This window comes from Pan paniscus, chromosome 15 (assembly GCF_029289425.2).
Source record: "Pan paniscus chromosome 15, NHGRI_mPanPan1-v2.0_pri, whole genome shotgun sequence".
In the NCBI taxonomy this organism is placed as follows: domain Eukaryota; kingdom Metazoa; phylum Chordata; class Mammalia; order Primates; family Hominidae; genus Pan; species Pan paniscus.
In genome coordinates this window covers 51,164,459-51,189,525 of record NC_073264.2, presented here as the reverse complement: position 1 = coordinate 51,189,525, position 25,067 = coordinate 51,164,459, and the positions used below count along the sequence as shown (strand labels likewise).

Here is a 25,067-nt window from a genome sequence, read left to right as displayed (position 1 = left end):
ATTCCACAGATGTCCTAGGCAAGCATGCTAACTCCCGGGCCCCTAGTCCCTCACTCCTCTGCTAGAGTGAGCTGCGACCAACTCCCTGGATGGCCAGAATACTTCTGTGTCTGCTAATGGCTCTGAAACACTCCTCAGTGAGAACGTCCACATGTACTAGATACCCAGTCTGCTGCAGAGGAGAAATCTCCACTCTAGGCGCTCATGGGGATGCCAAGGGGATTGAGTTCCTCCTCGTCCAGAGCTCTGGCTGAGACTCAGAGCAGCAGCCGGCAGACAACTGACCTGGGGCTTTGCTCACTCTCTTCTCTCTCTCTCTCGGTTTTGTTTATTGAGGGAAGCATTTAATTTGTAATCATGTATTTCATCCCCAGAAAAAGAATCCCAGGGTTTTCTCTCCTCTGTGCCTTTCTCATGCTTCCTCGTGGTCCATGATGCCAGCTTCAGTCATCAGGTCAATAAAACCAAACTGATGGGATGGAGACTAATCTGCCATTTTTCTAGGTCTTTGAGTTGCACAGTAAATCTGGAGATGATCACTGCACATTTATTTAGCCTGCCTGTGAGGGTCACAACAATTTTCTCAGTTCTAGGATCAACGACGATTTCAAATTTTCCAAAGTTATCAAGCTTCATCATCACAATGAGAAACCAGATGATGATATTGGAGCACAGCCTAATAAGAACCTGGTGTTGGCCGGGCGCACTGGCTCATGCCTGTAATCCCAGAAATTTGGGAGGCTGAGGTAGGTGGATCACTTGGGATCAGGAGTTCGATACCAGCCTGGCCAACATGGTGAAACCCCATCGCTACCAAAAATACAAAAATTAGCCAGGCTTGGTGGTGCATGCCTGTAGTCCCAGCTACTTGGGAGGCTGAGGCAGGAGAATCACTTGAACCCAGAAGGTGGAGGTTGCAGTGAACCGAGATCGCGCCATTGCACTCCAGCCTGGGTGACAGAGCAAGACTCTGTCTCAAAAAAAGAAAGAAAGAAAAAAAAAGAATCTGGTGTCTGCTTCTCTTTTCAGCATTGTTGGTGCTCTGAGGGTGTCAGCCAGGCCACTCATGCAGACCATTGCGGCAGCACTGAAAATGGAAGAAAGATGGGATTCTGCTGTCTTTTGTTTTGGCTGATGAACAGCACCGAGATGGAGTGGCTGTGAGTATAAGCGTGTGTGTGTGTGTGTGTGCGCGCGCGCACGCACGCGCGTGCATGCATGCCTATGTGTCATACCCAGGTACTGTCTTCACTTTGTAGAAACATCTTATGGGGCCAGGCGCAGTGGCTCACACCTGTAATCCCAGCACTTTGGGACGCCGTGGCGGGCAGATCACCTAAGGTCAGGAGTTCAAGACCAGCCTGGCCAACATGGTGAAACCCCATCTCTACTAAAAATACAAAAAAAAATTGCTGGACCTGGCGGCCTGCACCTGTAATCCCAGCTAATCAGGAGGCTGAGGCAAGAGAATGGCTTGAACCCGGGAGGTGGAGGTTGCGGTGAGCCAAGATCGTGCCACTGCACTCCAGCCTGGATAGCAAGAATGAAACTCCATCTCAAAAGAAAAGAAAAGAAAAGAAAAGAAACATCTTATGGAAGGTGTAAGGCCGACCAGGCAAGTATTATCCCCTTTAATAGACCAATAACTAGAGGTTCAGAGAGGTACAGGGGCCTGCCCCAGGTGACATCCCTAGTCCGTGGCAGAGCCGGGTGTGAGAACACTCCTCTGGCCCCTGGGCTGGTGCTCTTCCCACCATGTGAGGGACATGTTGGGTGTCCAACAATGAACAGGACTCTTGCTGTCCAAGGATGGGAGAGAGAGAAACATGAAGAGGCACTTCTATGACAGCCCAGAACCCACTGAGAACACCAGGCACTGCCCACTTCATTCCTTCCACCTGCCCCACTCTCTGAAAGGAGAAGAGACGGAGCCACCCAGCAAGATTCTCAGGAGAAAAGCAGCGCCGAAGAAGAACCACGCCACAGAGGCCAGATGAGGCAGGGGGACCGGGCATGTCGGAAACACCTCCTGTGGGGCTGAACACCAGCAGAGAAGAAAGGGGGCAAGGTGCCAAGATGGGGCATGGGACTGCAAGAATGAAAAAGGAGTGTTCCCTGGGCTTTGGGGATAATGGGATTAGAATTCTTCTTTGGGCCACTCTTTAAATCTGACAGTTCTCTGGGACTGGACTATGAGATTCCTAACTTTTATTTATTTTTATTTTTTATTTTTGGAGTCTATAAATTTATTGAGTAAAAACAAAATCGATGTCAGATACATTATATTTGATTGGGTTCAAATTTGGCTGATGTCTAAATGCAGCAGAGAAGAAGAGAGAGGAGGAAAGGACATGGTGTTTCTGGCAAGGGGACACTGAACAAAACTGTTTTCCTTTAATTGTAAAAACGGGCATCACACAGCCAGTATGAATCAATTAACCAAGGCAGGGGACTCAATGTTTTACGAGCAGGGGGAAAACCAAAGTAAGCAGAGAACTTTCAAGAGAGGAGAGGGCCAGGACACTCAGAGAAAAAGCTGCAGCACAGGCCGGCTGGAGAACAGTGGTCGGATCTGCCGGGTCACTTGGGGAACACGGTAACCACTTCGTAGCCCTCGGGTGGTGCGACTCACTCCCAGGCATGCTTCTCACAGTAGATTTGATCCTCCACAAAGAAATGGCCCCTCTGTTTCAGGTTGGTGCAACAGTCAGTGCACAAGTAACACTCAGGATGGCGGTGACGGTCCCACAGCTTCACGAACACACCGACAATTCCAGGGCCACATTTGTCACACATAGGCAACTTCTGAGCATTTCCAATCAATGCAGCCACTTTAGTGACAGGACCTTTAACACTTCTGAATCCTGAGGGCTTGTTGGGATCCTCTTTTTCTTCAGACTCCAGGATTTTCTGCAAAACCAGAAAAGACACAGACTGTTTTGGGGGCTCATTCAACTCCCGTTTCTCCTGAAGCATCTTGCAAACTTCAGATTCTTTGTCAATGACAAGGCTGATTGGAGGCTGAGCATGTTTGCCTCCACCCCGCTGGTAGCAGTCTGACTCCAGGGCGTTGTTGAAGTTGGATATATTTTCAGAAGAGTAGAGGCCAGCTGGGTTGTTGTACTGGTTTGTGATGACCCTGGCGTTAGTGCTGGAGGCAGGCGAGGTGGTAAAGGGCATGGAACTTCGGTTGTGGGCGCTTCCTATGTGCAGGACCTCCTGGGGTTCAGAGGCTAAATTCATCTTGTATGGACGACACTTCTCTTCCTCCGTCACCAGAGGAGACCAGACTTTATGTTCGGATCTGGCTACAGTGAGAGTCATGTTGTCTTTGCAGCCTTTGATTCTGTTCTGAGCTTCCAAGTGCGTCATATTGCTAGAATTTTCCCCATCAATGGCTGTGATTACATCTCTGATACATAAATTAGCTAGAGCCACCTTGCTTCCAGGAGTGACCCGGGAAATGGTGAGAGGCTGCTCGAAGTCCTTGACACCCACGAGACGGAAGCCCCACGGGCCCGGGCCCTGGAGGACGAGCTGCTGGGTGGTCATGGCGCGGCTGTGGTGGGCAACGACCCGCGGGGACAGACAGGCAGGATGTTGCATGGCGTGCAGGGATCCCCCGGCAGCTCGAGATTCCTAACTTTTAAATGTTACAAGCCCTGTGATTGTGATGTCCAATGTCAGTTTGGAGGAATGGGTATTTGATGAGTCTGTGTCAGTCTAGGAAGGCTTCTTGGAACAGGCGACTATTGAGCCAAGTTATAAGGCTGTGCTTCTTCTTCTCTTATGTGCATTGGAATTACCAAGGCTCTGATTCAGTAGCGCCGGGGTGGGGCCTGTGATTCTGAATTTCTAACAAGATCCCAGGAGATGCTGATGTTTTGAGTAGCAACGTTCCAAAGGATTATTGAGTTATCGGAATGAAAAGAGGGCTCGGTCTTTCAAAGAAGACATTCTTGGCACCAGGCAACATAGAGCAAAGGTGGAAGGTAAGCCATACCATGGAGAGTAGAGTGTGTGAGGAGGCAGTGGATGACACAGACCTTGCTTGAGGTGTCCCTGGCCTGAGAAGGGCCCGGTGGAGTGAATGATGGAACTTGGAGTTGCCTGTGCATGACAGTGTTTCTCAAGGTGGAACCCAGCTCTATCAGAACCCCTTGGGCACTGGTTGAGAATGTGCGTCACTCCACCCACAGAACTTTGGATTTTTGGAGGTCTGGAGGGGGCTCAGGAATCTGCATTTTTAAAGAAGCTTATAAGGCAATTCAGATGCAAACTAAAGTTTGATAACCTGCATTGAGCAATTAAAGGTTTTCTGAGAGAGGAAGGACAAGATTAGATTTGCATTTTGGAGAGATGCTCTGGGTACCTGAGGAAGATGAGGCCAGGAACAGGGAGGCTGGGGAAGGGCTCAGGTGGTTATGCAGGCCAGAGAAGCTAAGGGCTTGCAACAGGATCCTGGCAATGGCAATGCAGTGGATGAACTCAAGAGACATCCATCAGTCATTCCCAGTGGGCTCCCACTTATGAGTATATGGGGGCAAGAGAAATGATGAGTTCAGTTTTGCCAAGTTTGGAGGATATCTAGGTACTGAAGTCCATCAGGCAATTTGATATGAGAGTCTGAAGTTCAGAAACGACGACCGAGTCTGGGTATAGATTTTAGAGTCAGCCACTTGTAGTGTATTTACCTTTAAGCACTATGGTGAACTTCATGTTGACAGCAGTAGGCTTTTCAGATCTTCCCAGAGACTATGGGTGGGAGCGAGGGGAGAATGGAGGTCTGAGTACTAATTCTGCCAAGAGTCAATGCTATTACCAGCAGTAATGTTGACCATTGTGTGCAGGGGCCAGACCTTTCCTGGAGCATGTCGAGCCCTGAAGATCTTGTGTCAGTTCTCCCATTGAAGACTTGCAGGCTTCTCTTTTTTTTTTTTTTTTCCAGACAGAGTCTTGCTGTGTCCCCCCAGGCTGGAGTGCAGTGACACAATCTCAGCTCACTGCAACCTCCACCTCCTGGGTTCAAGCGATTCTTCTGCCTCAGCCTCCTGTGTAGCTGGGATTACAGGCATGCGCCACCAGGCCCGGCTAATTTTTGTGATTTTAGTAAAGACAGGGTTTCACCATGTTGGCCAGGCTAGAGTGAACTCCTGACCTCGTGATCCACCTGCCTTGGCCTCCCAAAGTGCTGGGATTACAGGCGTGAGCCACTGTGCCCGGCCCTTACTTGCAGGCTTCTTAAGTGATGAGTCCAGCCTCCCAGAATCAGCCTTGGAGAATGGAGGACTTCGTTACGGGGGTCTATCAAATCTTTCTGCTGTGATTTCACCTTGTAAGACACATTTTCACACTCCAAGGGTAACCTGTGCTGAAAATGATAGCATCAGCTTATGGAGCCCTGTGCCGGGTTCTAGGGATGGTCTCTGTCCTTAAGAAACCCCAACCAATTGGAAGAGATGTTGGACATTTATGCTGTTGTGTGTCACGTGCATAGAAATCTATATAAAACTGGGGTTTCAGGGAAGCCTTAGTGGAAGAGGTGACACCTGTTAGATTTTGAGGGAGGAACAGAAGTTGGGTAGACAAAGTAATGGAGGTGAGGGAGAAGAAATATTTTAGGCAGAGGAGATAGCACATGCCAGGCACAGCGTCATGAACCAGGACATGGTCAGGGAACAGTGAAGACTTAGATCTGGCTGGAGCAAAGGCCTATGTGGGACAGAGATGGGAAACCAATCTAAGTGGGAAGGAGCAGAGCCTACCATGAAGGGTCTCATTGTGTGCAACGATATGGAATTTAAAGTAATCTTAAAAACTCTAAGGAGGTCTGGGCACCATGGCTTACACCTGTAATCCCAGCACTTTGGGAGGCCAAGGTGGGAGGATCACTTGAGCCCAGGAGTTGGAGACCAGCCTAGGCAACATAGCGAGACTCCATCTCTACAAAAGTTATCTCTTTTTTTTTTTTTTAATTAGCTGGGCATGGTGGTGTTGTCTGTAGTCCAAGCTACCACAGAGGCCAGGCAAGAGGATTGCTTGAAGTCTAGCAGTTCGAGGTTATAGTAAGCTATGATTGCACCACCGCAATCCAGCCTGAGCAACAGAAGCAGACCCTGTCTCAACAAAACAGAAACCCCCCACAAAACTCTAAGGAGGGGCACTAACCGACAGCTAGGTGTGGGTGAGGACCAACCAGGAGGTTTCTGCAGTGATCACCTGGGCATGAAGGGGAATTGAACCAAGACAGCACAGGCTCAATCCTCAGCAACTTCTGGTCCAGCCACCAAACTTATCTCTATTTTGTCTCCTCCCCACAGCCAGCAGCCAGAACAAGCCACCATCTCCCCTGGGCTTTCACAGTAGCCTCCTGACTGGTCTTGTTGCTTCGACACTTACACTTCCTGTTCTCTGCAAGGCAGCCAGAGTGACCTTTCACTAATGTAAGTCATATTATGTCCCCTCTCTGCTGCAAACCCTTCAATCACTTTCCATGAATGGTTCTGGGAATAAAGTCCAGCTTCCTTCCCCTGATTCACTTGATCTGGCCCTTCCCACTTGTCTGACCTGTTTTCCAGCCCATGCTCCCTGTCCTTGTCTACACTCCTAACATGTGGTCTTTCTATTCCTTAAACTTGCCTGGCTCAGTCCCATGTTAGAGCATTTCTGCTGGCTCTTCTTCCTGCCTGGACCTTCACACAGCTGGAAATTCTTGCTTTTCAAATTGTAATCTATTTCTATTTTTATTTTTTGAGACGGAGTTTCACTCTTGTCGCCCAGGCTGGAGTGCAATGGTGCGATCTCAGCTCACTGCAACCTCTGCCTCCTGGGTTCAAGCGATTTTCCCACCTCAGCCTCCTGAGTAGCTGGGATTACAGGCGCCTAGCGCTGCATCCAGCTAATTTTTGTATTTTTAATAGAGATGGGGTTTCACCATGTTGGCCAGGCTGATCTTGAACTCCTTTCCTCAGATGATCCACCAGCCTTGGCCTCCCAAAGTGCTGGGATTACAGGCATGAGCCACCACGCCCAGCCACAAGTTGTAATTTAAACATCACTTCCTGAGAGAGACTTTCCCTGACAACCCCCTCAATCTCCAGGAGCTCCTCAGTCATTCTCCATCAAATCACCCTGTTTCGATTCTCTGAACAGCTCTTACTACTTTCACTTGCGTCCGTGTGACAAGACCACCAAACAGGCTTTGTGTGAGCAACAAGGCTGTTTATTTCACCTGGGTGCAGGCGGGCTGAGTCCGAAAAGAGAGTCAGCGAAGGGAGATAGGGGTGGGGCCGTTTTATAGGATTTGGGTAGGTAGTGGAAAATTACAGTCAAAGGGGGTTGTTCTCTGGCAGGCAGGGGTGGGGGTCACAAGGTGCTCAGTGGGGGAGCTTTTGAGCCAGGATGAGCCAGGAGAAGGAATTTCACAAGGTAAGGTCATCAGTTAAGGCAGGAACAGGCCATTTTCACTTCTTTTGTCATTCTTCAGTTACTTCAGGCCATCTGTATGTATACCTGCCGGTCACAGGGAATATGATGGCTTAGCCTGGGCTCAGAGGCCTGACAATTACTATCTGGTATTTTCCTGTTTGTCTATATATTTATTTTCTCTCCTCTGTAGTAGACAGTGTCCAAAAATGGCCACGATCAAATCCTTCTCCCATTGTATACACATGCTGCTCCACTGTTCAAGAGGTGAAGTTTATTTCTCCTTCCATTGAATCTGGACTCACCTCATGATTTCTTATTACTTGCTTTGACTGACAGAACAAGGCAGAGAGGATGCTGTGCCAGTTCTGGGCCTAACTTTCAAAAGGTTTATCAGCGTCTGCTTTTACTCTTGGAGACCAGCTACCATGTAGCAAGTCTGACTACCTCGAGACCACCATGCTGTGAGGAAGCCCAAGCTCTCCACATGGAGACAGGCCATGTGGAGGAGCACAAAAATGCTGATGTTTGACAGTATGAATGCTGGAAACCAAGGAATTGAAATGAGAATGTGGGATATTGGAGTTTGTGTGTTTTCAATAAGTTTAGGGATATTGAAGTTTACCATTTCAGTTCTGAGTTTTGAGAATGTACAGGATATAGAGATGGCTGAGGTGGAGAGGAGACAATGGTCACCAAAGTTAAGGAGGTGAACAAATTTGAGGCCAGGATACTGGCTGATTCACACATGAAAATTCAGCTTTTCTGTGGTGATGGCAGATCTGGCAGTGGGGAGAGGCACTGGAAGATTCCACTTGGGAACTGTTAGAGCCACACAGGGGCAGGTGGTTTCCTTGGAAAGATCTAGTTTTGATGGAGGCAAACAGATTTCAGTCAAGAGTCTGCAGCCATAGAATGGAGAGACTGTTCACAACTGAACAGGGGTCTCAAGGGTGAGAGAGGGCAACCCAGGGAAACGGGTTATCAGGAAAGGCCTCAGTAGAAGACAAGTGAGGTGTGGGTGTGGCACCTCACTTGGGCTGAGAGTCGGGCAGAGTGCAGATTCAGTTTCACTGGGGGCAGAAGTGAAGGATGATTTGGATGAGATCACTGGGCAAGTTAACTGGCCTCAAGATTTTAGCTGACCTGGAGAGATAAAAATTTGGTTTTCCTGCCAACACATCCAGAAGGGGGAGAGTGTTTTCTGTTGGCAGTAGAATCAGCAATTGGAGACCTTTGCTCAGGATTCCAAATGAAACTCTGGTGACAGGATGCAGGGCAGGGTGTGGGTAGGCCCAAGTCGGTAAACACCCTGCTGGCCTCAGGACTGTGACTCCGAGCAGAGGGGAGGAACAGGAAGCTGAGCCATGTGGTGGACGAGAACCAGGCTTGCCTGCGCTGCTGTACCCTGCAAAGCTTTGAAATTCTTAATCATTTACTATTTAATTTAAGGTTTAAAAATTAATTTTATTAATTTTGAATAATTTGACATTGTAAATAATTTTTGAACAAGGGGCCCTGCATTTTCATTTTTCAGTGGGTCCTACAATGTATGTAGCTGATCTTACTGCTACACTACTGTGTGCATGGGAAGGTTTCGAGAAACCCATAAAACACAGTGCCCGTAGAGACAAAGACACACAGGACACATTTGAACAAAGGCAGGTAGTCTGTGCTGGTTGAAACCCATAAGGAAACAGGGGAAAGTTCATTCATTCACTTATTCACTGAAAACTTTGTTAAGAGGGAGGAAGGGAGGTCCTGCTAGTGCCAGGAGCAGGGAGGGAGAAATAAATGACTGTCATGGTCCTCAAGAAGCTCCTACTCTGTGGAATAAGAGAAATGTACACAGGAACAATGCAGCAGAGTAAGAGCTGGGATGAAAATAAACACCTTCCTTCCATTTCTTCATGTTAGGGGTACATGGTTTGTCGAAAAGACATCAAGTTAAATTAAGGTAGTTCTGTCCTACTACACAGAAAACTTACACATGGTTTCTATGAATATATGGTTTCCTCACAGAACACCAAAGAACCTTCCTCAACAGGAAACCTCAGTGGCTTGTTCCCTCTGTGTGAGGATGTGTTGAAAAGAACAAGGAGTCGATTTGGCAGGAAAAAAAAATGCATTTACTACTGAATGTTGGCATGATCCTGTGGTTGGAAGGTCAAAACAGAAACTGGCAGTGCTACTTTTTATTAAAAGTCCACTTGGGGACATCACATGAGACTCTTTGATCTTATAGGTCAGGACACTGAGGCTTTAGGACTCCTGAGGTTATTTGGTAGTGAGGCTGCTGGGTTTCTGAATAAAGACCTATGATTAGAGTGTGATTTCCTGCCCTGCTTTCTGCGCTGTAGGCGTAGTTTGCCTCACTCAGCCAATCTTAAGGGAGGGAGGACCTGTGGCTGCAGTTTCCCAGATTATCCAAATTAGGACTCAAAAGAAGAGAGTTCTGAGGCCCAGCAACTCTGAGAAAATCCTGAAAAACATTGTGATAAAAAGGTACATCTTTCCTTAAAGCCAGAGCACTATGTCAGAACTGAGCCCTGAAGCTAAGTGAATGAAGAGCTTGAGAGTTGCTCTCAGTGGTGAAGATAAAATAGGTATTTAACCTGACGAATGGTGGCATTTTAGCCCAGAAGAGTGGAAGGGACTTGTGGTTCCTTTGCACCCATTACACCTAACACTTTGAGAGAGAGTAAGGCCAGCCCTAAGGTTCAAAGGAGACCCATCCATTTCCAACAGGCTACTTAAAAAAAAATGTTTTTTGAGACAGAGTCTCGCTCTGTTGCCCAGGCTGGAGTGCAGTGGCGTGATCTTGGCTCACTGCAACCTCCGCCTCCCGGGTTCAAGCGATTCTTCAGCCTCGGCCTCCCGAGTAGCTAGGACTACAGGCGTGCGCCACCACTCCCAGCTAATTTTTTTTTTTTGTATTTTTAGTAGAGACGGGGTTTCACCATATTGGCCAGGCTGGTCTTGAACTCCTTACCTTGTGATCTGCCCGCCTTGGCTTCCCAAGGTGCTGGGATTACAGGCGTGAGCCACCACACCCAGCCAAAAAAATTTTTTTAACTGAAAAAAATATATGCTCATTGTAGAAAAAGCATAAAACTGCAAGAAAGAGATAATTTTTAAAAGCCACCTGTAGTCCAGAAATAATCACTGTTTTTTGGTATATTTCCAAACTTTCTTCTTTGCATGCATATACATATATAAATAGTTATGGGCTCACACCGTCCATGTTGCTTTGTTACTCTATTTCATGTAATACTAAATCATGAAAATTTTTCATGTCAATAAATACATTTAAACGATATTAAGTGCCTAAATATTCCTTTGTAGAGTTGTATTATTATTTATTTAATGAGTTGCCTATTATTGGAGATTAATGTTGTTTATAATTTTTAAAAAAAATTTTATTAGAGATGGAGTCTTGCTATGTTGACCAGGCTGGTCTCAAACTCCTGGCCTCAAGCAATCCTCTCATCTCTGCCTCCCAAAGTGCTGGGATTACAGGTGTGAGCCACCACGCCCAGTCTGTTTATAATTTTTGGTGATTATTCTTTTTTTTTTTTTGAGACGGAGTCTCGCTCTGTCACCCAGGCTGGAGTGCGGTGGCCCGATCTCGGCTCACTGCAAGCTCCGCCTCCCGGGTTCACACCATTCTCCTGCCTCAGCCTCCTGAGTAGCTGGGACTACAGGCGCCTGCCACCACACCCGGCTACTTTTTTGTATTTTTAGTAGAGACGGGGTTTCACCGTGTTAGCCAGGATGGTCTCGATCTCCTGACCTCGTGATCTGCCTGCCTCGGCCTCCCAAAGTGCTGGGATTACAGGCATGAGCCACTGAGCCTAGCCTAGGTGATTTTCTTAATTATTTCCTTAGGATATGTTCCAAAGAATTTAATTGCTAGGTCAAAGCTTATGACCTTTTAAAGGATTGTGATAGTGTGTCAGTCAGGATAGGCTAAATATTATAACAGACATAGCCAAAATCTCAGTGGCTTAACACAATAAAGATGTATTTCTCTTTTATGTCACAGTTCAACACAAGTCATTGGTTGGGAGTAGAGGGCACTCTGCATGGTCGTCTGGAACCAGGGTTTGCCTACATGATGGGTCTCCATTTGCCACCGGCCTTGGATGTCTCCACTGGATGCTCTGATTTCACCTGATAAGTAAAGGGAGAGAGAGAGAGCATGGAGAATTACACAGGTAGTTTTAGGGTCAGGCCTGGCAGTGACTCACATCGCTTCCTCTGCCCACCTTCCAGTTGTCCAGAACTCAGTCACATGACTGCTCCTAACTGCAAGGGAGGCTGGGAAGTGTAGTCTTCCTGAGTGTCCAGGAGGAAAACAAGAGCGTAATGGACCCAGAATAAGCATAGTCTCTGCCTCAAACATTACCAAGTGGCCAATCAGCAATGTTTTTCCAGTTATTTATTTATTTTATTTATTTTGAGACAGAGTCTAATTCTGTTGCCCAGGCTGGAGTGCAGTGGTGTGACCTCAGTTCACTGCAACCTCTGCCTCCCAGGTTCAAGCAATTCTCTAGCCTAAGCCTCCCGAGTGGCTGGAATTGCAGGTGCACTCCACCACACCCAGCTAATTTTTGTATTTTTGGTAGAGACAGGGTTTTGCCACGTTAGGCAAGCTGGTCTTGAACTCCTGGCCTCAACTGATTCCCCACCTCAGTTTTTCCAGTTTATATTCCCAACAGCAGGGTATGCGGATTCCTATTTTCCTATTCCCTCAATAATTAAGGGGATGATGCTCTTTCTGTTGTTTTTTATAGATCTGCATGGAACAATGCTGCTTCTCTGCATGACTAGAGTTTGTTTTCTCTTTGAAGATAATCTCACTAGGATCAAGACCATACCTGCTGGAGAGTCAGGACTCTGGATTTCTGATTGTTTTCAGGACAGCTACCCTCATCCTAGGCTGATCTGAGTTTCTGGGTCTTTCTCTGCCTGTTCTTTCCTCTCCCCTTCCCTTCCCTGCTGCAGAAAGTGTTTTATGTGGGTGTCAGCAACATCAGGACCTTTCAAGCCCCTTGCCCCAGTATCATCCCTGAATGCAAAACTCACTCAGAGGCCTGGGGAAGAGATTCGAGCTCTGCTTTTCCTCTGCCACCTCAGGTGTTTTCCAGCTTACAAGACACTTTCACAGAAAAAAAGTTCAGGGAATGGAATTGGAAGGCAAAAATAGCTGCTCGATGCTGACTTGGCACATTTGACTTTGACCAAATCATCCAGCGCCTCGTCCTTAGTACTCTGGTTTCCACAGAATAATCCTCATGCAGTGAGTAGTGGAAGTCAGGAGGAGTAAACTGCCTAGATGTCATGAAGGGAAAGCAATGCACAATAGACTTGTGCAGAATCTATTCCTGTCCGTTTCCCTGTGAATCCAGGTTGCTGAACACTGGCCGATGTCTGAGCTGTGGTTTCCCCCTGGATTTGAAATGTAGTTACTAGAAGACAATGCTTTTGAATGGCTTCTTGGCCGTGACTTTCATAGGGCCTGCTGGCTGTTGCCTGATGATTGTTTGATAGGCTTAGCACCTTGGCAAAGCAATGTTTCATTTGCAAAACTACGCTTGTCCAGTGCCTCCTGGGAACTGAAAGCCTGGCATCAGCAGAGGAACGCAAATTGGGCAAATCACAGATCTCCCAGGCATGCGTTGCTTGGGGGCCATGGCACACAGCACTGCTAAAAGTCTAGGACAATCTATGTGTTTTAGGAGCAAACCAGTGCCTTGCACTTCTAAGCTGTATCCTTTGCTCCCTCCCTGAGAGGCAGCCGTGTGCTCTGGGCTTCCTAGGTAAGTGACTCACACCAACAATAAGCCTGGCTTATGACCTAGAAAAGGAAACAGGAAGTGGCTTAGAGACATAAAGAGCACAGCCCAGAAGGGGCTGCTGTGGAATTCTCCTCAGATGTGACGGAGTCCAGTGGGCAGAGGGGCAACTTAGCATCCTCTCTTTCCCCATGTTACCACGATGCTCTTGGCAGGGACCATTTGATGGGGATTCAGATGTCTTCCTGGGGTGGTGAGCAGGGGTGAGGGAGGGGGAACTGCTGCTGGGTCAGTAGCTCCTCTCCAGAGTGAGCCCATCTGTGGAATGCCATGCCCCTTCTCTATCCCATCTTTGCAAGTGGGCTTGGGTTCTTGGGATGAGTTCATCAGGCCTTATAAATGCAAACTGTGCAGAGGTGCCTCCAACAAGAAAAACCAGTCTCTGGCAGGGCCCCTAAGGGCAGGATTCTGGAGAGGCCGCCCTGTCCTCAGTTTGGCCCTGGGACATTCTGGCCGAAAGTAGGATGGCTGCGGCAGAGGGAGGAGAGGGGCCTCCCTGTTGATGGAGGCCACCATGTAGGGCTTCACTATGCTTCCCTTTCTGGCTCTCCCAGGGAGGAAGGGTGGCTGGCAGCTGGCAGCAGGGCTTGTGAAGGCTTAGCCCTGGGCCTGGTCCTGCTTCTCTTAGAGGTGGCTGGTTGTGCAATGGCATCCTGGCTGCTCCTCTTGGAGCCCTATGACCACAGTTCCAGGCTCCACCCCCATTTCTCACCGCCGGTGGTGAGAAATGGAATTTTTTGTTTTGTGTTTTTATGCTGTTCCCATAACACCCAGCACCAGTCCCCAAGGATGAGTGCTGAAGATCCATAGCCATGGCAGGGCAGGGCCTAGGTACTGAAGGAAGATCCCACTCAGAGTTCAGTTCCACCCACTGCAAAACGCCCTCCGAGGACCCTCACTAGACCAGTTCCTCAAAGTGCGGTCCGCAGGCTGCCATCAGCGGAATCACGGGGTGAGGAAGGGGCTGTTGAAAACATGGGTTCTTGGCCCCATCTGCAGACCTCCAGAATCTAACCCTCTCAGGGAAAGTCCTGGAAATCTGTGTATCTAGAAGCACTTTTTCCCCCAGGTTGGCCAGCTCAGAAATGTCTAAAAACTTTTCTCAATACCAATCCTGGTCTCATTTATTATCCTTCTCATGAAAATGATTTGCTTCCTTTCAGCCTTGTATGACCTCTGAAAATATGACCTGAAGCAGATGGATGCACTCACATAAGAAACATCACCTGTGGCCTTCATTGGTAAGCATGGATTGCTGTTTTCACTCAGGGGCTTTGAAGGAAGACACCTTTGATCATCGGGCTGCCTCTACTTTTCACTGAGTTGTCACTATTAAATGCCCTTCCCTGGCTTTGCCTTCTCTCTTCTCCACCAGAAAATGGGCCTGCTGCTCGAAGAAGTTGGGCTCTTGGAGTTCTCTAGCACAGGGGCCATGAAAATCAATGACTTCCTTGTTTGCTGATGGAGCAGAGGTAGAATCTCTTGGTGTTTCCACAGAGAAAACACTGACCATGAAGAGCCAAGAAAGATGACATGATGAAGCCATCAGGGGAAGCACCAAACATCCTCAACTCTGCTCACCCATGGTTTTCTCCCACCCTCCCAGAGCTCCTCCTGCGTGAGTAATGCAGTGTGTGCTGGTGCAGTGTCTCACTGAAAAAAGAAAGAAACCCTGATTTGCAGCATTGGCCAATTTCTGTAGTGTAAATACTCCCACCATAGCAGATTTCAGGTTACCAAGGGTTTCACAACTGGTTCACAAGTCTTGACTGTAATGACCAGCTCATGCAACTCCAGCATCTCATCATCTCCACCCTGTCCCAGAAAATCCCCACATCACACCCAGGCTGAATATCACTTTCAGCTTCTCAGTCAGAAGGAGAAGTGGTTAACTATGCCAGGATGGTAATGACTAAATATCAGAATTGTGAGTGTGGAGGGTCAGGATATCTGCCAAATTGGAGATGACTCTTCACTTCTCAATCTTGGCGTCTCATCTGGGGAAGTTGGAGGGAGACATGCACAGCTTCTCATGAACAGTCCTGGAAGCCCTTACCCCAAGGCCTCATGGGGCTCTCTCCAGGGCTTGCTCTTTGTCACTCTCCCCTTTAAAAGCCTGTCATTCATTGCCAGAGAACAGAAGGCTCCATCCTAAGGCCAAGTTGAAAATGGCAGGCTTGGGAGCTGTCTAGACTCTGGGTCCTGGCTTTTGTCTTGGCTGGTGTCAAAATGGACTCAAAATGGACTCTTTAAAAACTGGCCTCAGGAAGATTCCCCATCCAACTCTGAACAGCCTGGACTGATCTTTTTCTGATTTTTAGGGGTCTTGTGAACAAGAGTCAGGTGGGCGGGCAGCTCTTGTAAAGCTGAACATAACCAAATTTGTCCATAGCCTGTGACAGCAAAGATCACAAAACTCTTCCCTCCCCTTTAGGGCCTGGGAGTGATGCCGAACCAAGGGGAGGATAGTGACCTATTTTATCTCCCAAACATTGGGCAGCCAGTTGCATTTGCAGATTTAAAATCCACCCACACTACTGCAGTTTCTGTTCTCCTGCCCCCCCTCCCCCACCCCCCCGAGCATACTTCTGGCTGGAGCTGGTTTTGTAAAGTGGAGTTGGCTGTGGGTGTGGGAGTCCTCCTCGGAGAGCCTGGTCTGACAGCCCCAGTCAACAGCCCTCCCATGGGCATTTGGGCTGCTCCAGTCCCAGCAGGTGCACAGCTCAGGGGAATCTGGTTTTGTCTTGGTCTCAGCCAGGGAAGTCTAGTTAAAGAAAGAAAAGGTTGGCTGGGTGCAGTGGCTCACACCTGTAATCCCAGCACTTTGGGAGGCTGAGATGGGCAGATCACGAGGTCAGGAGTTTGAGACCAGCATGGCCAACATGGTGAAACCCCGTCTCTACTAAAAATACAAAAATTAGCTGGGCGTGGTGGCAGATGCCTGTAATCCCAGCTACTTGGGAGGCTGAGGCAGGAGAATCGCTTGAAACCAGAAGGTGGAGGTTGCAGTGAGCCGAGATTGTGCCACTGCACTCCAGCCTGGGCAACAAGAGCAAAACTCTGTCTCAAAAAAAAAAAAAAAGGTCTCGGTGGAAATGGCCTTGAATCTGGGGTCTCTCTCATATTCTAATCACTCAATCACTTAACAAATACTTATTGAGGGCCTACTAGGTGCCACACATTGGAAGACAGTGGAGGGTGAAGCAGAGTCTGCCCTCAGGGAGCTTACAGTTTAGATTACAGGCAAGACAGCCCTTACACACATAATTCCAGATGAGTCAATAATGACCAGGGTGCAGAGGCTTTGAAGCAGAAGCATAAGGTGCAATGGGAGCATAAAACAGGGAAGCCTAATGCAGACTGAGGGGCCTGAGGAGGGTTCCTCGAGAAAGTGAGGTTGAAGCTGAGAACCTGAGGAGTGGTTTTCATGCAGTGCAATTGAAGGTTGAAAGGGAAGATCCTCCAATGCACAAAGAATTCATGCTTCAGAAACATTCTCTTCCTGAGGATACATTTGGGAATTTAGGTAGAAATTAACTGTCTTGCCTTCATATACAGTGTAGTGGAGACCACTGTAGGTCTCCAGCTTTTTGTCTTTTCTTAATAACAAGTCCCCAGTTTTTGCTAGGTACATAGCTACCCAGAGAAAAGATTATGTGGCCACCTTACTATGTTCTGGCCAATGAGACGTCAGCAGAGGTAATGTGCGGGGCCTCTGAGAAGGCTCTTTCCTGCTACCTGGTACCTGGCTGGAGGCTGAAAAGCCATTAGGGACCATGAGGAGACATGCTAAGGTTGGAGGGTCAGCGTATTACATGGAGCCTCCTTCCCTGATGGCCTTGGGCTGCCATACCAGCCCTGGATTGCCTAATTCCCGACTTCTTTTGTAAAAGGGAGAAATAAATGTCAATTTTTTTAAAAAGCATCTATTATTTTGACATTTTCTGTCATACACAGCCAAATATAATCCTAACTACTATACACAGCTTCTTTTCAGCTTAATGAAAAGATCATTGTTCTGCACTACACATAAATTACCTATTTTATAGAAAAGTCTGTGATTACAATAGCTATTTTCCCAGCCTCCTTCATCACCTCCTTGATCCCCTTATCCTCCCTTCGGCCCTGCACCTCCTCTCTTTCCTGACTCCCACACCAGAGCTAGGCCTGCCCTGGGCACTTTTGCCTCCAGGAATGAATGAGGCTCACAGCCCGAAGGTGCTCCAAGTCTTGGCTACCTTCCCTCAGTGGCTGCCCTGGCAAAGGTCCTGCCGCAGGGAATCACACAAAGTCCAGCAAAGCAACTGGTCTTTCCTGTCCGTTCTCACCCTTCCCAAGAAAGTGTGAAGAGTTACGATACTCAGGTAGAGCTGGAAAAATCGTACCCTTTTAGAGAATCCACAAGAATGATTGGAGGTGCTTTCATTGACCTGCCCTGCCTTGGGTTTTTCAAGCTACGCAGATGGGTTTTTCAAGCTACGCAGAATTTAATGGATCTGTTTCCCCAGCCTATGGCTAACCAAATCCAAAACATCAAGAGTCAAGGGGAGAAGGTCAGCATGTTTAGTTACAAACCTTTGGGGCTGTCTGGGGTGATTGCAGGCCTCAGCATGCTGGCTTTGGGTGGGGTGAGGCTGGGGATGCATAGAATTCTGTCCCCTCTGCCCCTGCCTCAAAAAAAAAGTTGAAGGCTTAAACCCCAGTACCTCAGACTATGGCCTTATTTGGAGATAGTCTTTACAGAGGTAATCAAGTTAAAATGTGGTCATTAAGGTCAGCCCTAATCTAATATAACTCCTGTCCATATGAAAAGGGGAAATTTGGCCGGGTGCGGTGGCGGCTCATGTCTGTAATACCAGGACTTTGGGAGGCCAAGGGGGCGGATCACAAGGTCAGGAGTTTGAGACCAGCCTGTCCAATATGGTGAAACCCCATTTCTACTAAAAATACAAAAATTAGCCAGGTGTAGGGGCACGCATCTGTAGTCCCAGCTACTTGGGAAGCTGAGGCAGAAGAACCTGGGAGGCAGAGGTTGCAGTGAGCCGAGATTGAGCCACTGCATTCCAGCCTGGGTGACAGAGTGAGACTCCTTCTCAAAAAAAAAAAAAGAAAAAGAAAAAAAGAAAAAAAAGAAAAGGTGGGGACAGACACACCCACAGTGAGAACAGCACGTGAGATGCAGGCAGAGGTCAGGGTGATGCTTCAACAAGCCAAGGGAATACCAGAGGTTGCCAGCAAACCACCAGAAGCATGGGAAAGGCATCCAACAGATTCTCCCTCTCAGCCCTCAGGGGAGCCAGCCCTGCCAACACCTTGATCTTGCACTTCTAGCCTCTAGAACTCTGAGAAGACAAATTTCTGTTGGTTATGTCACCTAGTTTGTGATACCTTGTCGGGGTAGCCCTAGCAAACTCAGGCAAGATCCTTCAAGTACCAAAGAACAGAGGAGTTTGGTGACAGCCACTGGACTCAAGCGATTTCCCTGCAGCCTCACATCGGGACATGAAGATGTGGGGAGCAGCTAGCCTCCCCTATATTTCTGTAGCTGATGGAAAGTGAAAAAAAAAAACCACCAACAACCTCATGGCCTTGAAACGCTGCATCCCTTCAAGCATCGGATGGTTCCCTTTCAGAAAGGCTGTTATTTGCCCAACTATATAAGTAGTGCTTGCTAATTTGCCAGGAACTATTTGAAGTGCTTTAATATTCTAATTCCTTTTGTTGTGACAGATGAGGAAACTGAGGCACAGAGAGGCTAAGCAACTTACTTAAGGTTAGCGGGTAATACATAGAGAAGGTGAGATTTGGGGGGTTTTGTTTGTTTATTTGTGTAGAGCTGGGGTCTCGCTATGTTGCCCAGGCTGATCTTGAACTCCTGGCCTCAAGCAATCTTCCCACTTCAGCCTCCCAAAGTGCTGAAATTGCAGGAGTGAGACACTGCACCCAGCTGAAAAGGTGGGGTTTGAACCCAAACAGACTCCCTCCAGAGTCCACACATTTAACCACGACATCTTTAAGTGCATGAGCCGTAGTCCATGCGATCCTGTGTTGGACACAGTAGTTCCTGATTGAGATTGGTGTGCTGAGTGAAAGCCATTCCCAAGCCATGTTGTTTGCCACAGTGTGTGTGTGTGTGTGTGTGTGTGTGTGTGTGTGTGTGTGTGTTTTAACCCCTTGTGTCTATCACTGGTGGCTGGTGGCTGCCCCAGTCAGGGCTACCTTGAAACAGCAGAAACCCCAAAGCAGCAGGTTCCCCTCTCTTCTCATGCTCATTTTCTGGAACTCTTACCTGGCCTGGCTGGGCCAGAAGTCTCCCTTGGATATTCCTCTCAGTAGAGGAGTTCAAGGAGTCCTCTCTCCACCTGCAGGCAACCAGGGTATCCTGACAGAGACGAAATCTTTCAGAAAGGCCTTTTCTGCTCACTTCCTGGGGGTCATGTTAAACAAGACTACTTCCCAGAAAGCACAACTGACGCTGACTGGCAAGGACTGTCTGAATATCTATCATCTATCTATCTATCTATCTATCTATCTATCTATCTATCTATCTATCTATCATCTATCTATCATCTACCTATCTATCTATCATCTATCCATCCATCCATTTAATCTTTTTTTTTTCCTTTTCCTGGCAGAAAAATCTAAATGTCTAAATGGGTAGGCATCTTTCAACTTATGAACAGTCTTTGCAAACCCCAACTAAACTTTCTTTGTTGAATGATTCTTGCATGTGCACAAATGCACACATGAAAAAACTTTGTATGTGATCTCTCCCGCCTGGGTTCCCCCACCTCATCTACTGCTTGATTTCTGCTGGTGGAATTGGAAGTCTGCAGGGATGGGGGAAGAAGGTCAAAGGACACCCACAGGCTCTGCAAAAGCCAGCCACTGGGCCAAGCTGCCACCATCCGGCTCCTCCCACTGCCTACTTTACCTGTCTCACCTCACAAGGGGCTGAGCTAAGGTTGCTTTGAGCATATGGGGCTTTTTTTTTTTTTGAGACAGAGTCTCACTCTGTCTCCCAGGCTGGAGTGCAGTGGCACATTCACAGCTCACGGCAGCCTTACCCCCAGGCTCAAGTGATCCTCTCACCCAAGCCTCCTGAGTAGCTAGGACCACAGATGTGCACCATTGCACCTGGCTAACTTTTAAAACTTTTTGTAGAGATGGGGTCTCACTATGTAGCCCAGGCTAGTTTCGAACTCCTGGGTTCAAGCAGTCATTCCGCCTTGGCCTCCCAAAGTGCTGGGATTACAGATGTGGACCACCATGCCCAGCCTACATGGGGCATTTTGTTAAGCAGAAATGAAGACTCAGTTGCTACTAAGCATCTGTGCCACTTGTACTGTGACGGTTCTTCATTTTTACTGTTTTATTCCTTACCATAACCAGATGTTAATCCCATTTTTAAGAGGCTGCATTTGAGGCCTAGCAATTTACTCTGGGGAACTTGAATGAGAGGCTTGGAGCCTGGGCTTCAGCAATTCTGAAAAGTCCACTCCGTGCCCATGATCCATACCACGTCAGTTACAGAGGTCCCAGAAATGTGTGCTAAGTCAGCATAGAGACTGTTTTCTGGGTAAGGACATTTGCATTTTCTCTTTTGTTTGTTCAACAATAAAAATGCTTTGAGTTGATTTTCTAGGCTTGGTAACAAAGAGGATGATGACAATAATGATGCAAAAGTATGTGAAATTGGGCTGGGTGTGGTGGTTCACGCCTGTAATCCCAGTACTTTGTGTGGCCAAGGTGGGAGGATCACCTGAGGTCACGAGATAGAGACCAGCCTGGCCAACATGGTGAAACCCCGACTCTACTGAAAAAATACAAAAATTAGCCAGGTGTGGTGGTGGGCACCTGTAATCCCAGATACTCAGGAGGCTGAGGCAGGAGCATTGCTTGAATCCGGGAGGCGGAGGTTGCAGTGAGCAGAGATCACACCACTGCACTTCAGCCTGGGCAACAGAGTGAGACTGTCTCAAAAAAAAAAAAAAAAGTACGTGAAATTGGTGGTGAATCATGTACTAGGGCCTATGCTGTGGGAGGCTCATGGACAACACAAACATGAGCCTTGCTTTTTAGGAGCCTAAAGTCTGAATGGGAAGGTCAAAATCTATGTGAAGTAAGTGGACAACTGAGGTTTCTCTAAACTGAAAGTGGCTTTACTGAGGATTTGCCGATCGTAAGGACAGAGACCCCTCCACATGTCTCAAGAAAGGAGGGATTTAATGTAGGAGTGCAAGTGGTTGGTGCTGTCATGGAGACAGCTCCGAGGCCTGGGGAGGCCTCTCCATCTCAACCCTCCCTCAAGATCCCCGCTCTCTCTGTGCATCTGTCCCCTGCTCCTGTCTCTAATGACCCTTCCTCTGCTCATTCAGCTCCTGTTCTCTCCTAATTTCAACTTAAACATAACTTCACCAGCCAGGATTCTCTTTCCACCTCTAGACATCCTTTCAGCTTCAACTACTACCCTAAGTGGTTCATTCTTTCTGTATTTGGTAGTTTTAATTCCCAGCAGAGGCTCTGATTGGCCTAGCTCCTAGGCCTCTGTGAGCCTGTGCTTTAGCAATCCTTGGTCACTTGTCCCTCCTGACAGTCCGGTCAGATGTGGCCAGGAGTAATCACAAGATCACCTAAAGGGCTCTGGGCAGCTAGACACCTAAAACAACTCTGGGATGGGGGTTCCTGATGACAATCTCAACTAAAGATCATAGGAAAGAGAATCGTTCTGAGCTGGAAAGAGTAGACTTCACAGGGCAGTGAGATGGCCAGGGCTTCAACACACAGCATTTACATCATAGGAGAGAAGAGGAAGCTGACAAGCAGGAATGGCTATGGTGGTAAACTGTTGCAGTTTTCAAAATTATTTGTTTCCCTTCCCCATGGAAGGATTCTACATTCCTACCCAGATGATATCACACTTGGAAGTGTGAAACTTTTACCAATGAAATATGAGTAGAAGGGATGTGTGTCATTTTAGGCAAAAGCAATGGATAACCATTGCATGGTTCACCATGTTCCCTTTTCCCTCTGCCACGAGAACAACACAGTCCCACATAGGGACTGCTCCATCCCCTCAGGTCCCAGAATGGAAACAACCTGGGGCAGAGACAGAGCTCAATCGTGACAGTCCATGATGGATACATGATGCGAATAAGTCAATCTTTGTTGTGTGAAGCCACCGAGATTTTGGGGTCATTTGCTACTGTAGCATAACCTAGCCTATCCTGACTGAGACAAGGAACATGTTGTGTTTTTAGAATATCAGATAGATGGGAGAGAAGGATGGCAGTGAAGCGGTAATGAGAAGTGGGACCAGGAATCCAGGTGTCAGGGAAGGAAGACACGAAGCAGGCAACAAGAGAAGATCTAGAAAGAAGGAGACTCTGAGAGCCATTGTAAAGGAAGATGTAGCCAGTTTTGGTAACAGGTTGTGTGTTATTCTGCTTGAGCTGTGATTATGGTTTGGCTGTGTCCCCACCCAAATCTCATCTTGAATTCCCAGTGTGGGAGGGACCTGGTTGGGGGTGACTGAATTGTGGGGGCAGGTCTTTCCCTTGCTGTTCTTGTGATAGTGAATAATTCTCATGAGATCTGATGGTTTTAAAAAGGGGAGTTTCCTTGAACAAGCCCTCTTTCCTTTTCTGCCACCATGTGAGACGTGCTTTTCACCTGCCATGATTGTGAGGCCTTCCCAGCCACGTGGAACTGTGAGTCCAATAAACCTCTTTCTTTTGTAAATTGCCCAGTCTCAGGTATGCCTTTATCAGCAGCATGAAAATGGACTAATACAAGCTGCCATCACAAAATGCTATAGATTGGGTGGCTTAGACAACAGACACTTATTTTTCTCACAGTCCTGAGAACTGGATGTCTAAGATCAAGATGCTACTGGCAGAGTGGGTTTCTGGTGAGTTCTTTCTTCCTGGCTTGCACATGGCCACCGTCTTGCTGTGTCCTCATATGGCCTTTCCTCTGTGTGTACAAAGAAAGAGAGTGACAGGTTTTTGGTGTCTCTTCCTCCTCTTATAAGGAAATCAGTCCTGGCCAGGCGCCATGGTTCACACCTGTAATCTCAGCACTTTAGGAGGCTGAGGTGGGAGGATCACTTGAGGCCAGGAGTTCGAGATCAGCCTGGGCAACATAGTGAGACCCTATCTCTACAAAAAATAAAAATTAGCCAGGCATGGTGGCACACGTCTGTAGCCCCAGCTACTGGGGAGGCTGAGGCAGGAGAATTGCTTGAACCCAGGAGGTGAAGGTTGCAGTGAGCCGAGATAGTGACACTGCACTCTAGCCTGCATGACAGAGCAAGAACCTATCTCAAAATTAATTAATTAATTAATTAAGTCTTTTTTAAAAAGGGACGCCCAGTCCTATCAGATTAGGACACTGTCCTTATGACCTCATTTAGCCTTACTTCCTCCCTTAAAGGCCCTGTCTTTAAATATAGTCACATTGAGGGGAAGGGCTTCAACATACACGTTTTGTGGGGGCAATTCAGACCAGAAAAGGTTGAAATAGGGAACAAAGGAGAGTAAAGCATGAAAAAGATTCCTTATTTACTAGTCTGTCATAGTTGGGAGTTGGAACCACTTTGAGGTGAAGGTTTACTTTCAGACAAATGGAATCAGTGGTGGGGTGGTCGTGTAGCTAGTGATTTCCCGCCGGCACTTGGGATTGGGCTCAGGGCTAGAGAAAGAGATCTGGGTGAGTCAGACTATGGAAACTGTGTTTTGGTTTATAAATATATCCAAACAGGTTGTGAGAAATGGAGCACGAGCACCACACTTGAGGAGAGAGGCCACGAAGAGGACCCTCAATCCTGGATGGACAGAAGGAAGAGGAGGGAATAAAAACAAAGATCTCCCAACGGCATCACTCTACTGCTGGGGGCAGACCCTGGGACGAATTGCTCTGCCACCTGAGATCGCTGAACAGAGTCCCCATCATCCGGGAGAGCAGCCAGCCAGGTAGGCCCAGGAGGAGGGCTCGTGTGGCATGGGGCACAGGGCAAGGCTCTCTTAGGTTGTTAATGTGGTGGGTCCGGCACAACTAAATGCAACTCAGAGATTATTTATTTTTTCAGTGTTTAAACCTTATTCATACTCTTGTTAAAATTTCACCGCAAAAGGCAGTGCATGGTGGCTCATGCCTGTAGTACCAGCACTTTGAGAGGCTGAGGTGGGCAGATCATTTAAGCCCAGGAGTTCGAGACCAGCCTGGGTGACATAGACCCCATCTCTGTTTTTGAAAAATAAAATTAAGTAATAAAGAAGAAAAAATTTGGCCGGGCGCGGTGGCTCACGCCTGTAATCCCAGCACTTTGGGAGGCCGAAGCGGGCAGATCACGAGGTCACGAGATCGAGACCAGCCTGACTAACATGGTGAAACCCCATCTCTACTAAAAATACAAAAATTAGCCGGGTGTGGTGGCACGCGCCTGTAATCCCAGCTAGTCGGGAGGCTGAGGCAGGAGAATTGCTTGAACCTGGGAAGTGGAGGTTGCAGTGAGCCAAGATCGCACCACCGTACTTCAGCCTGGTGATGAGCGAGACTCCGTCTAAAAAAAAAAAAAAGAAAGAAAGAAGAAAAAATTCACACAAAAAAATCCATGAGGTAGGTGTCATCTCCATTGCAGAGAAGATGAAACAGAAGATCAGAGAAGCAAGGGAACTCTTCTGAGGTGAACAGCTCAAGAGACTGAGGCAGGTCTCTTACCACTGTCACGTGGGTCCCCGTGAAGAGTCCACCAACAGGTTTGTGTGAGCAACAAGGCTGTTT

The 25,067-nt window shown here is 47.7% G+C and overlaps 1 protein-coding gene and 1 long non-coding RNA gene across 2 annotated transcripts; one reads left to right on the top strand and one right to left on the bottom strand.

Moving 5' to 3' along the window:
- Positions 1-490: 490 nt before the first annotated feature.
- LOC100981067 (PDZ and LIM domain protein 1-like) lies at positions 491-3,687 on the bottom strand. Its single transcript, XM_034937513.3, has one exon. The coding sequence runs from the start codon at positions 3,604-3,606 to the stop codon at positions 2,629-2,631; it is 978 nt and encodes a 325-aa protein (XP_034793404.3). The 5' UTR covers positions 3,607-3,687; the 3' UTR covers positions 491-2,628.
- Positions 3,688-4,498: 811 nt separating this feature from the next.
- LOC134728956 (uncharacterized) lies at positions 4,499-15,099 on the top strand. Its single transcript, XR_010109802.1, has 3 exons — positions 4,499-6,443; positions 14,447-14,524; positions 14,659-15,099. It is a non-coding gene; the product is annotated as an uncharacterized LOC134728956 (long non-coding RNA).
- Positions 15,100-25,067: the final 9,968 nt, after the last annotated feature.